Here is a 13,279-nt window from a genome sequence, read left to right on the forward strand (position 1 = left end):
CGTTCTCTAACTTTCATATCTAACATCCCTTTAGGTTAGCAATTTCAAGCGCCTTAGTTAATATTTCCCAGTGTAGCGGCAAAGTCATTTCCAATGTTCGTAAGACAAATGTGTTGCTAATAGCTTGTCGCTGTGCCGCTGCTACTGCTACTTGGTCTTTGATTAATGTGTCTCGCGCTCTTAAAGCCTACGGAAAGTTTTGTGACTTTTTGGAGTCCATTTATGCATATGTGCGGGTGCTGTTCGCTGTATGTGGAACACGCAGCGGCGCACGATTAATCATTGTCTGTGGCAGCCGCACCAGCAGGTGAAATGTCCGCCAAATGATACGGAGCCCGTAGGCATGCGGCCCAAAATTAGTGCATCCAGCAGAACCTATAGTGCCACTATGGTTCCGGCAACTTTCGGGAGGGAAAGTTCTAGGCATTGTCATCGCATGTTAATGAAAGGAAAGCTGCCACTGAAATTTAAGTGTTTCTAGCTTCATAGTCACACGAGAAGGCAGTTGAGGTCGGAAAAGGGGACTATCTAAGAAAAATGCTAAGCCTTACACTGCATGCTAAAATTTCACAGACACTATTAAAACTCAAACACACATGTAAAGTCCTGCTTTTTTTTAGGAGCATGTAACTATTTCTACGGCCGCAAGTGTAGCTTTCTTTGGGCTACAGGCAGCCGCAGTTAATGTCATTTAGGGCAGGCAGATGCGGGGGTGTATGTCTCCAGGTGGAGCAGGAAGCAGGAAGCAGGGCAGCTACGTAAAATGACGACACACCTGGCCGGGCCCGGCAGGTCCTTCGATGGCCTACCGTCAGCGGAAAAATAATTAAACGTATACAACGTGAGGAGACTCCGGGTTTATGAGGCAGTAATTGCTGGCAGTTGCGGGAGAAAGTGGGGAAGTCGGGGAGTTGGGGGATTGGTGGAAATGCGGGCGAGCCTGTGACAACTTTTCATTGGCGGCACTTAAAAGTCAGGCCAAGTCGTTGGAATTGAAATGAAAAATTAATGCGATTGTAAAAATTGTTATGTCATGTGTCGCGTAATTTTGATCCATGCTACAGCCATGCGTTACGTTATGTTATGTGGCACCGAACCGCACCGCCTATGCGAATAGTTTATGATCCTGGCGTCAATAAAGTAAAGTAAAGTGTAAGCCAAAGGACCCAAGGATCCAAGGCCCAAAAGGACTCACCCTCACGCAGCGTGACTATGTAGTAGGACTCCTTGGACGGCGGACTGATTCCCAGCTTGTTGACCGCCAGCAGACGAAAGCTGTAGACGGTGAAGGGCGTCAGCCCGGTCACCTGATATGACGTCGCATTTGTCTTCGTGTAGATCCTGGCCAGCTGCTCCCAAATGCCATCCTCGCCCTCCCTGCAAAGCAAGCATCAAGTCAGTTAGGAACTTACAGGCAATATTTCATTTCTGCCCCTCACTTGGGCTTAAATTAAAGGGCAATTGCTCATCATGTGCTTAAAATTACGCGAATTGGCAAGTTCCGTAGGCTTATTGACCTCATTAATGTGTAGTGTATGCTGATGACTCATTCAGAGGGAAATTCAATGAACAATTAATGGAGCAAACGGGTTGCGGCCAAACAAAACATTTTGATTCAGCCAAATTATTTGAACGAATCATTTCATTATTGTGCATTTATATTGCAATTACCAGCTCAATTGCCGCCGCACACGCACACGCACACGTCCATATAAATAAACTCAGAAATCTATATTTTACGTCGCCAATCTGGCAGGAAAATGAGAAAAGCGGGCTCGCAGAGCGCTTCCAATATACATAAAGCATGGGCATAAAATGCATTATGAAAATTTATATAAAACGGATGCGGATTTGCATGACACTTGCGGGCGGTTTGGGTCCTTTTGGGATGCCAAACGTGAAATGTGTGCCGCGCATAGGCACTAAAATATTTATGCGCCGCTCTGCCGTACAAAATACACCCGAGTACGGTCCAAAAAATGAAGGAATATTTGTATTCCGGCGATATTGTTGTTGCCACGCATATAAATTACTCGCAGCCGCTCGCACAATGAGCATTTTTCATGGCGCATTTCAAAGTGTAGTAAATTTTGGTTTAAACTCACATAATTTTAGCATATTTTTTGGCACATTCTGCTTTTCGAGGGGTGCTCGCACATAGGCATACATTTTTGGGGCCTCGTCTAAAGTTTGCTTTTAATGGGGCTCACCGATTCGATGCGGCTTTCATGGTGTGATTAAAAATTGTTTAAATATGAGCCGATGAAAAATGTTCAACATTTCATGAATGGTGACAACCAATAAAGGGGAGCACCCGGCACTCGAAAAAAGTGCGGCCATCGAAAATTGTGTCAGAAAAATGATTAAAATTAATAAATGCATGCGAGCAGCTTCCTCGTTGAGTGGAGCACATCTGTTTGCGTTGGCACTGGGCATTTAGTGAGTATATATAGTGCACATATACATATATATTCCGGTATCGGGGGCATCGGCACATTGGAGCATTCTGGGGGAGATCGGGCCTCCGGGACACGCTGCATTCGGCAAAAAATTGTTTGGCGACTTTATGAAGCATGGCAGGCGATGCCCCGCCATCATCTGGCCCGAATGAAAAACATATGAAAAATGCTGTGGACCTGTTCCTGAAACCCCGGTCAAAAAACATAAAAGGACGAAATCGAGGGAGAGATTCTCCGGCAAAGTAACCACAATGGCAAATAAATTTGCGGCCTTTCCACGGACATGTATTGGATGGTTTTTGCTGTTATTGCACTGATGTTTTTCTTCCCACTGGTAAGCTGCTTTAAAAATGTTTGCCTACGTTTTTTCCACATTAAGCAAATAAATATGAGTTATTTATGCATCTGGGTGGGTTTGTGTTTGCCCTTCATGGGTATCGCATCTACATGACCGACGGCTGTGGGCCAAAGTTCATGCACGAGTTGTTGAAACAGGACGATTTACTTGCGGCACGAGTCCTTAAAGATAATGGACAAATAGTGGTCCAGGCACTCGGCAGATAAGTCAGGAACTTGGTCAAAAAAGGCACAATTTATAGCCACATTTTTGGCAGAAACATCAGGACAGTAAAAAGTATTTCTTATGGCAAGAAGCCCTTTTATTCTTCTTCTGCTTTAACCAATCAAATAAACAAAGTGCACACTCGCACTCTATTTAAAACACTTTAAGCAATGTTGACTTTCTCTTTTCGCAATTATAAGTGTTTTCGTTAACATTTCCCAGTTCATTATACTTTTAAACGTATTGCACATGATGTAAAAGTAAACAAAAAATAATTTGCAATGAAAATGTTTTTACAAGCGTAAGATTTAATTAATTTTATTCGCATATCTGCGGCGAAAAGAAACTGCATAAACACGCTGCAAAATCATGTGACGCAGAACGCAGCTGAGTGAGATTTCATGTCCAATAAGAAGTATCTGCATCCGAATCGCGAGCGGACATCGCATAATGATATAGACAGCATTTTTTCGCCACTATTTGGGCTTTTGGTGGCATCGGGCGAATGGTAAACGGGAAACAGTATCCACAGCAGTTGATAAACATGTCAGTTCAGTGGGGTTGTGGAGCGTGGAAAGTGGAAAGCCGCAGAGTTTGGCCCAGTTTTCGGTTGACCGAAAGTTATGCCACTGAAATATGCGAAATACAAAACGTCAATGCAGCACGAGTATGTGCAAACACACATACGCAGTCTGATGACATTATCCTGCCTGCTGGCTGTGCAACTCGTGCAACAGTTGAGGGGCAGCAATTTATGGATAGACTTAACGCTTGGCAGGACAACTCATACTCATACTCATACTAACACTCGTTCTGATCCCGATCCTCAGCCCATTTCAATTGCATTCGAGCGAGGCGGCAAATCCAGCGTAAGGATGTCCCCATCATCATCATCCTTATAATCATCATCTCGTTGACGCTGGCGTCTTTCAATTTCGATGGGAGCTCATGTGCATATTGAACCACCAACTTGCCAACCAACCCAAGCCCCCTTTGCATATGCGCAAATAAACCGAATCAAGCGAAAATGTAAATAAGAGGCGTTGTGAAATAAAGGGAAACGGACGGGGGTCGATAAGGGGCTCCTCGACAGCATCAAGAACTCGACTCGACTCACTCCCATGTCGATGCGAATTTACATAAAATGCAGTCTGCAGCCTCACCTCGCTGGAGAATCAGATGGAGATGGCAGCGGACAGGGCAGCTTCATTTTGGGAACGCTCTGCCCAAAAAAGTATGCTATGCTGCGTGTAAGCTGTGCATGCACCGAGCGAAATGCTTCCCTTAGTATTATTATCTTCACTTTTTGAACATTCTCTCTTGCAATGTACCGTCTAAGCTGTTCAGAACTTTAAACGTCTCAAATACAACTATTTTTTTCCATACAACTTTTCTTGGATCTCCAAATATTTCTGCAAGTGTGTTACACTTGGCAGGCGGCGGCGCGTGTTCACATTTCCTTCAGTGTTTGTGTGGGTTTTTTAAATGTTTATTATTATAAAGCGACGAATCCGTACATGCAGTACTAGTACCATAACATTGCAATTAAACATATAAATAATATAACCAAACTTCTCACTTATCGTGGGAAGACTAACAACAGAGTCTCAAACGTCGAGGGGGTCTTTAAAGCTGTCCAATTGTTTTGGCAAAGCCCTTTCTTTTAAGCCTTCTTAGAGGCCTGGCAGGGAGTAGGCGTCTTGCTAGCATGCTGTGGTGTCTTTTAAGCCTATCACTGTATCTGCTTGTGTGCCTTGAGATCTGTTCTTCCACTGTATGCAGATTAAGGTCCCGATGAAGGGTTGAGCTACGTACATAGTATGGGCAGTTGGTGATGGCACGCATTGCACGATTTTGCAAGACCTCAATGCGTTTATAGTTCGATTTTGCAGCAATACCCCAGATCTGCACTCCATATAGCCAGATCGGGGCTATACAGTGGGCGTATACTGCCCTTTTGGCTCTAAGTGTCATGGTGCTTCTTCTGTTGATCAACCATCGCAGTTGTTGCATTCTCTGACCGCATCTCCGTGCCGCAGCTTTTAAGTGTGGGCCAAAGGTCAACCGTTTGTCAAGGGTGATCCCAAGGTATTTAGCCTGCAGAGGTTGTTCTAGGGTTACGCCATCAAATTGTATGGGTGGTGTGCGCCTAATGAGAGTCTTCAAGGTGAAACAAGGATTGATGGTCTTATGTGGATTTACCTTTAAGTTCCATCTTTTGCACCATGCAGCCAAAGTATTGAGATACTCTTGGAGGCCACGTGCTGCCTCAGTGCAAGAACTGGAGCTGTATAACAGTGCGATATCGTCAGCGTAAGTGGCGAGTAGGGCCTTCCTGGGAGCTTCCATATGGTGCATATTTGGGCAAGGCAAATCCGCGGTAAATATTGAGTAGAGCAGCGGGCCGAGGACGCTGCCCTGCGGAACTCCAGCTCTCATGTAGCAAGGGGTTGAGTAGGTGCTTCTGACCCTGACCATGAACTTCCTATCTTCCAGGTAAGATTTCAGGACTCCATAGTATGGTGCTGGAAGCAGCTTTTTTATTTTGCAGAGTAGGCCGATATGCCAGACTCTGTCAAATGCTTGCTGCATGTCAATAAATACAGCATTGCAGTATTCCAAGTCGTCAAACGCCTGAATAATGTGCTTAACCAGTCTGTGAACCTGCTCCACAGTGCTGTGTCCCTGTCGAAATCCAAACTGGTGATCTGGGAGGATACGGCGCTCCTTAATAAAGTCACCTAGTCTGTTGGCAATCAGCCTTTCCCATATCTTGGATAGCGAAGACAGCAGACTTATGGGCCGATACGATTCCGGATCCTCTTCAGGTTTCCCAGGCTTATGTATCATGAGAATTGCTGCCATTTTCCACTGCTTTGGGAAGGACTGCACCCTAAATATAGCATTAAATATTTTCGCCATGTATAGGATGGCTCGGAGAGGTAGCGCTTTTAACGTGGCATTACAGACATTGTCGATGCCAGGAGTCTTCTTTATTGGCATTGATTTAATGACTTCGGCAATTTCCTCAACCCTGATTGGTTTAATTGGTAGCGACATTTGTAGGGGTATCTCTAGGCTGTCAAGCGTCTCTCGATTCTGCTCCATTGTAGCGAATTGGTAATGGGTGAACCTAGTCTCCAAATGATTTGCAAAGGAATTGGCCTGTTCCTCCTCGTTTTTAGCAAGTTCACCTCCCGGGCATCTAATGGGTACCTGTCTGAACGGTTGTCTTTTGAGGGATTTGGTGGACTTCCAGAGTGAATACCCAGCATCCACCGTATAGTCCATAGAAGCCAGCTTCTGCTCAAAAAAGATACTTCGAAGGTCTCTTACCACATTTCGTAGTTGTTTTGCAGCACGGTTCCATAAGATGCGGTCCCAGGGATCTTGAGATCGGATTGCTCGCCTTCTGAGTCTCCTTTTCTGTGTCAGGAGCTCTCTAGCCTCTCTTGTTAGGGATATTCCATAGGGGGTGCCTGTCCGAGGAACAGAAGGCGTAGATGCAGTCGCAGCCCTGTGAATACTTTGCGTAAGGTGATCAACAGCCATTTCAATTTCTTCACCAGAATTTAGCGTGATGTTCAACGGGATCATGCTCTCCAGTTGTTGACTAAAAGCGAGCGGGTCAGTGTGCTTGTTGACTAATCGTGGACTTGGATTCACATGGGTACTATCTGTCACAATACTGATGATCAAAGGCAAGTGATCGGAGTCCAGATCCCAACTTTGTGTTATACTTGTTAGGGAATCTGGTATACCATGATGCACCGCGAAGTCAATGCAGGAAGGCGTATGACTGGGTACATAAGGATACCTGGTTGGCGAACCAGTTGCAAGTATCTTAGCTCCAGTGATAGAGATGGCTTCCGCTAGCTCACGCCCCCGGGGTGAATTGTAGGTGTCGCCCCAAAGCCAGTGTCGGGCGTTCCAGTCGCCACCAATCATATACCGTTGGCCGCAAGAGCGTATTGTGTCAGTAAATTGTCTTTCGTCGATACTAACACTGGGAGGACAGTAAATGGCGCCGAACTGCACGTCACCCAGTCCTGTAGCTACTTTTACTGTAGACATTTGTATGCTGCGTGTCTCTATGACCCTTTGCGGGAAATGGCGAAGAGTTGTCCTAACGAACACGGCTGCTCCACCAACGCTATTATTATTTTGCGATGGCCTAAATGCTGGATAGAAAGCATAACCATATATCTTAACAGTATCCCCTCTTTTAATTCTAAGTTCCGTCACAAGAAGAATGTCCACGCTATTATTGTGCGCGTAAAGCTCAATATCTTTAGCTTTTCTTGAAATGCCGTTGGCATTCCAAATAAGAATCTTTAGTGGATTCATTGTGGGTGTGGAGCGTTGTTAGAAAGCTGGTAGGTATGTTCATTCCCAGCTCCTTGCTTTAACATGGTGGTTATTTCAAATACCATTCTTTCGAGCTTTTCAAGTCGTTGATTGGTTTGATTTCTGTGATGTTGCTGATCTTGTTGCTGCTGTTGCAACCACATAAGAAACTGATGTTGTTGTTGTTGTTGCATTTGCTGCTGCCATTCTTGGAACTGTTGTTGTTGCTGTTGTAACAATGCTTGGACGTCAAGTGAATTATTTTGCTGAGTGTTCAGTCGTTGTTGCTGCGATAACTGTTGCGTTTGTAAGTTATATAAACGTCGCTGAGCTGGTCCATCCTTGGAGGGAGTTGTATTAGAGTATTCTTTTGCTACTGTGGCATAGGATACTTTTGTATTTACCCCAGGGCCTATAGATGGTTGATGCTGTACCATATTTTGGTGTTGTTGTGTTGGTTGCTGATCTTCAGTTGACTGGTTAGTACTCTTACGGCGATTAATCTGCACGGAAGGAAACTGTTGCTGATCTCTATGGTTGAACCCATGATTCTGCCTATTTAAGTGATTCGCCTTCTTCGCAGGCCCCATAGATCTGCGGAGAAGCTCCTGGTACTTATGGCAACCTTTATAACTAGCCATGTGATCGTGAGAACAGTGATAGCATGTGGGCAGAGCATCTACAGGACGTGTACATTGTGTGGTTTGGTGATTTTCACCACACCTGGCACAATTTGGATGTCTGCGGCAGTATTTAGCTGTATGGCCATACTCCTGGCAACGTCGACATTGTGCAATTTCACTAGACTTTCGCATCCTTTCGATCCGTATTTTCTGTCGGCAAAGGGTCTTCACGTGATAAATTTCATTAATATTAGGGCAGGGCTTAATGTTAATGAAAAAAATATTGAGTTTTTCATCTTTATTAACCCTTGAACTAGGGTTGTGAATGTGAAGTACTTCATAGCCTAAACATTTCAGATCGGCCGTTATATCTTTGTTTTGTGTGCTGTGATGTAAGTCCCTTACTACAATTCTGTGTGCTTTTTCTGTCAGCATTTGGTAAGTGTGAAACTGCATACCAATTTCATCCATATAGCTAACAATTTTTCTGTAAGTGTCACTGTCTTTGGGAAATATTCTGACTGTTTCCCCTTGGTTAGCTTTGACTACGACGTTATCTAGACTTGCCTTTTCTTGTATGAGCTCAAATAGGTCATTTAAGTTGCTAATATTAACAACAATTTGGGGTGGTTTTTTAAAATCTTTGAGTTGATTGTTGGCGTTAGATGTTTCCTGGGATTTATTGGCAGTATTGTTTTCTGCAGATTGAAATTCGTCCATGCGGGCACTAGCATCATCGGCATCCTCAGACATCATGTCTTCCCCGTTTTCTTCATTAGTAATGATGTCCGTGTCGAGAATAGCAAACCTGTTACTAGAGCTTGCCTTCTGGTTAATTGTGGGGACCAAGTGCGGGCCCTGGGTACTGCTCACTCTTTTCGGTTTAAGGATGGGGGACAGTGGCTTTGCATTTTTTCTCTTGCCTGCTTTCCGATTTTGATCATCCAGTAATCTTCTGGCAGCACCGCTTAGATTTTTTGCTGCAATGTCGGGGCTGGTCAATTGGGAACATTCTTGGTTTGCTACACTTGAACCAGAACAGATGCTGCTCATTGTGGGATTTGCCATTGTGTATATGGTGCTGCTACTGGCACTAGAAAATGTCACTGTTGTTGTGGTGGGACTGCTTTGAGACTTATTGCATGTAATGCGTTGAATTTCTGATCGGCACTCGTCTCTAATCTTACTAGGTAATTTTCCAGCTATTGAGAACATTTTTTCATGATCAATCTGCTTCTTTATAAGCTGAGAGTCATCGAAACTGTTTTCATTCATTGTTTTTATATTGTCTTAATATTCAGCAAATAATTTGCGGGCCCAAATGTCCGGAACAGAGCATAAACAGTTCGGTTTTACTGATAAGCAAAGTTTGTTTACCTCTTGTGCAGTTCTGCGCGGGGTGAGGTAGATGACTTGCCCGAAGGGCAGAAAGCACCGTTTGAATGCACTTCACCTGATGCACTTTTTGTTTTTGTCAAACTGCCGACACCGCTCAAAGCAGCGCCCAAATAAATGATTTGTGCTATTTTGAGCACAAAAGGGAATGCACCGATAAGCAAAAAATAAATCACTTTTGCATGCGCGCGACACAACCGATCTCTTTGACTGCCAGAGTAGGAATGTTTGTGTGGGTGCAGTTATTTCTTATTTTGCATAAATGCACCGCAGGCTCTGCTTTCCAGTTGGCTGTCATCGATTGTGCCGGGAAAGCCAGTGTCTTGTCGAGGACACGCCCCCCTTCCCCACTCCCCCCAGCCACCGCCAACGCCCCTTGCCCCGGCGCTACTGCAGTTGATGGAAATTTATTGAAAAAGTTTCGCTTTTTGGTATTTTTTGCCCACATTTTCGCTTGGCCTTTGTACCGCGTTGGCGGCGCTCGCTTTTTATTTCATGCCCCGCATTGAGTTCAAGTTATTCGGAAAATAGCCAGTGCCGCACAATGGCAGGCGTATGTGTGTGTGTATGTGAATGGGTATGTGCCTGGGTGTATGTGTGTGCGAGCTCGACTTAAACGGGGGAAACCCCTTCGTACACACACACACATGCTCATCGATGCACAGATGGCTTTATACGCGTGCCTGTGCTTTCTTTTCTATTTAAATGGAGCACAAGTGAAGTGCGTATTCCCGTAGCCATGCATGCCATGCATGTCGTCATACTTTTACATATTAATTAAAGTGCGGCGGACCAATGGGCGGAATTTACGCACCAAGACTTGCAGTGCAACTATATTCATAAAATATACTTATAATTAAAAGCAAAATATCTACTAGGTCATATACTCGGACGGTGTGTCATTAAAATATTTTCCTGCATGCCTTAATGCAACCTTATAATTGATTTTCAAGCCCTGCTGATTTCAGTGGCAATCTCTATCACTTTCCTTGCCAAAATGTTATAAAATAACATTGAAAGTTATAGTCCATGTAATGAATGCCAGCTTTAACGTTAATATTTCTAACGCAGCTGTACCTTTAGTCCGTAAATTTAATTGAATGGGTGGCTCAAGTCAAAGGCGGGGGCGTGGCTAGCTGCTGAGCATCCAAATGACGCTGATGGGCGCATTATGGCGGATGGTGTGTGCATCCAGCGCTTCGCTTTGCTCGCTAATTCATTAGCGCAATGGGGTCAGCCGCAGTTCGCATCCTTTGGCAAAGCGCCTTTGCATGTGTCAATCATGGCCGCGCGTCCATCATCGCCGCAGACAGCTCTCCACCACCACCACCACTACCTGTCTGTCCGCCCAGTGGCACTTCATCAGCTAAAACAAGTCATTCTGGTGAGAAAGTGCTGGTCAGTTGGGGCCTAAGCCTCTAACTATCTTATACCATTTACCAAAAAAAAATAGTTTTGCATACGCATTTTAAAGTTTTTTCGTGCAAGTATGATTGCTTTTAAATGAATAGCCCTTAGGGTTTATAGTTTTATTCAGAACGTGGCTACAGTTGGCACCTCTGGTGGCGCTTCATTCTTCGGCGTGGCAACACTTACCGCGTTTCGATAATAAAATGCGTGACGGGCGCATTTCGCGGGTGCTGCGAGTGCGCCCAGGATAAATTCACCGAACGTGATGTGAAACTTATCAACAATGGTCGCTCCGGCGGATCGGGCACATCTGCAGGGAAGAGAGGAGAAAAGTGCCGGTTATCAGTGGAATGCAAATGGAAATCATGTCAAGGCGAGGGCGCCAACAATGAAAACAGGAGTGTGGAATCGATGCTGAAATAAAGTGAACCGAAGACATATCGGTAATGGAATCTGGGGCCAGCGGATGTTGGCCAAGTAAACCGGAAAAATCATTAAAGTAGTTAAGCGTTTCATTAAGAAAGCAGAGTGGGATAATTTAAATGAAACCAATGGATTTCTTCCTGACAACAAAAGAGAAAATGGAAGTGACAGAAAAGAGGTTGCTCTCAACTCGATTTCCTTAATAACTGAACTTTGCTAGATTTATAGGGTCGGTGGTTTCTTATGAAATGCAATACTCACCCTGGACCAGCAAATCGACTATAGCTTCTGGTATATGCCGATCGTTCACCAGGCATATGTATTCCGAAGTGTCACTCGCTAATGAAGGGGAAAACTGCAGGCCGAAGTTGTCCGAAAGAAGTTGAATCTGCAACGAGATGAGGGAACTTAATTAGAAATCTAGATATTTAAGGCCTGACAACGTACATGTCGAGCGACATGAGTTTCCACTTTCGGGAGGGAAAACTTTTAAATAGCAGCCAGTCTGGGAAAGGAAAACAAAATTTAGGAACTCTGTCATCGACCCAGCCTAAAAGTTTTTCCTGTTTCCTCGGCAAATTTGTTTTGCCCACAAATGCAGGCTCTTGCCCATAATTGAACTATGTGTCTTGCCCAACTTGAGCATGAAGCCAGTTGCTTTGGCAGTAAATTCATTCAAGATTTGTTTGTTTTTATGTTCTGATTTGCAGAAAATTTGGAAATTGCATCAGGCCGAAAATAATTTCCATGCACACATATACTCGTACATACCTGCCCTACTCAGAGAATTGAGGCAAATTTAATAAGGATTTCCATCACAGATTACTGCGATACTGCACATATATTTCGTGCGAATTTATGTTCGTTTCGAATGGCAAAACTAAATTATTTCATCCACATTGCCAGCAATCTATCTTTCGGTTGGTTATTGCAGCAAGAGTGCATCTGGCTTATCTTCGGATGCCTGACCCTGTTGTTTACTTTTGTATCTTTTGCCGCATCCTTGGCCTCAAATTACAGCCTGGGTTCCGCATATATATATATGTGCGTTTCGGTCGATTGCATTCTGGCAAATTATTGGGTCGACCGGCATTATAAGACGAGCACCGAAAAGTATTTGCCAGAACTTACCATGTGGAATTTTTAATTTTCCATAAGCTACTCGTACTCCCTCCGCAGCAAACTCTAATTACATTCATCGCCCTCTTGGCCTCACATGACCAGAGCAAATCCAGAGAGAAAAAATGGGGGAAAAAACACCAGTAAGTCTTGTAGAGGCAAATCCCTCGTCCTTCGGCCAAGTGGATCTCCTTAGTCCGCTTGGCTTGGGCAAACATGAATCATTTCTAGTCTTGGCCATAAAACAAAAGTTAATAGCTCAACAGGGTCCTAGAGCGCCTGTGTGTGCAAGGGGTCATGTGTCAGCTGTAATAAAATGAAGCAGCCACTGTGCCAAGGTGAAAAACTTTTAATACACATAATAGCCCGGCCAAGAAGCAGCAGCCGCCGCACTTGCAGCAAACTTCCGCCCAAGAAATGCGAACCGAGCGCCGGGCGCCGAAGCCGGATTGGGACCAACTTTGGCTGGCTGCAGCTCAAGTGTCCCAGTCCGCCATTTAACACATAGCTGGCTGGCCCCATCCTGCAGCCCAGGGAGGAGCTTCCCCAATGCACTGGGAAAAACGAGATAAAGCGAAAAATATCACTTCAGATCGATGAAGCGTTCTATGCTCTGTTCAAATTTTGATGCGAGAATTGAATCCTATCCTATTTGTAAATCTACTATTGTGTATTTACCCACTCAACCCTTTCTCACAGTGCAGACATCTCAGGATTCTCCATCATCTTGCTCCCAACGAAGGGGCAACTTCATCATTCTGTTTGCGCCGCCTCAATGGCCCCCCGAGTGCGTTTAAGGCCATTGCAATCACTTTTGGCCCTCCTTTTTCTGCCATCTGGCAGGCACTTGAACACTTTTTTCGCAGCCATGTCGCTTTTGTTTTAGTGCAACTATCAAACATTTAAAATATATTAGCCGCGCCGGCTGCACTGCACTTGGG

At 44.6% G+C, this 13,279-nt stretch overlaps 1 protein-coding gene across 2 annotated transcripts in view; it reads right to left on the minus strand.

The window, feature by feature from the left end:
• LOC6554771 (tyrosine-protein phosphatase 99A) overlaps window positions 1-13,279 on the minus strand; it is a 124,446-nt gene that overhangs the window by 63,364 nt on the left and 47,803 nt on the right. For both annotated transcript variants that reach the window (XM_026976185.1, XM_001981321.3), the window contains exons 4-6: window positions 11,481-11,607; window positions 10,983-11,106; window positions 1,196-1,377 (exon numbers count right to left, since the gene is read on the minus strand). In XM_026976185.1, the coding sequence (XP_026831986.1) occupies window positions 1,196-1,377; window positions 10,983-11,106; window positions 11,481-11,607 (433 nt within the window). The remainder of the gene's footprint in view (window positions 1-1,195; window positions 1,378-10,982; window positions 11,107-11,480; window positions 11,608-13,279) is intronic.

This window comes from Drosophila erecta, unplaced genomic scaffold (assembly GCF_003286155.1).
Source record: "Drosophila erecta strain 14021-0224.00,06,07 unplaced genomic scaffold, DereRS2 tig00000000-arrow-pilon, whole genome shotgun sequence".
Taxonomy (NCBI): domain Eukaryota; kingdom Metazoa; phylum Arthropoda; class Insecta; order Diptera; family Drosophilidae; genus Drosophila; species Drosophila erecta.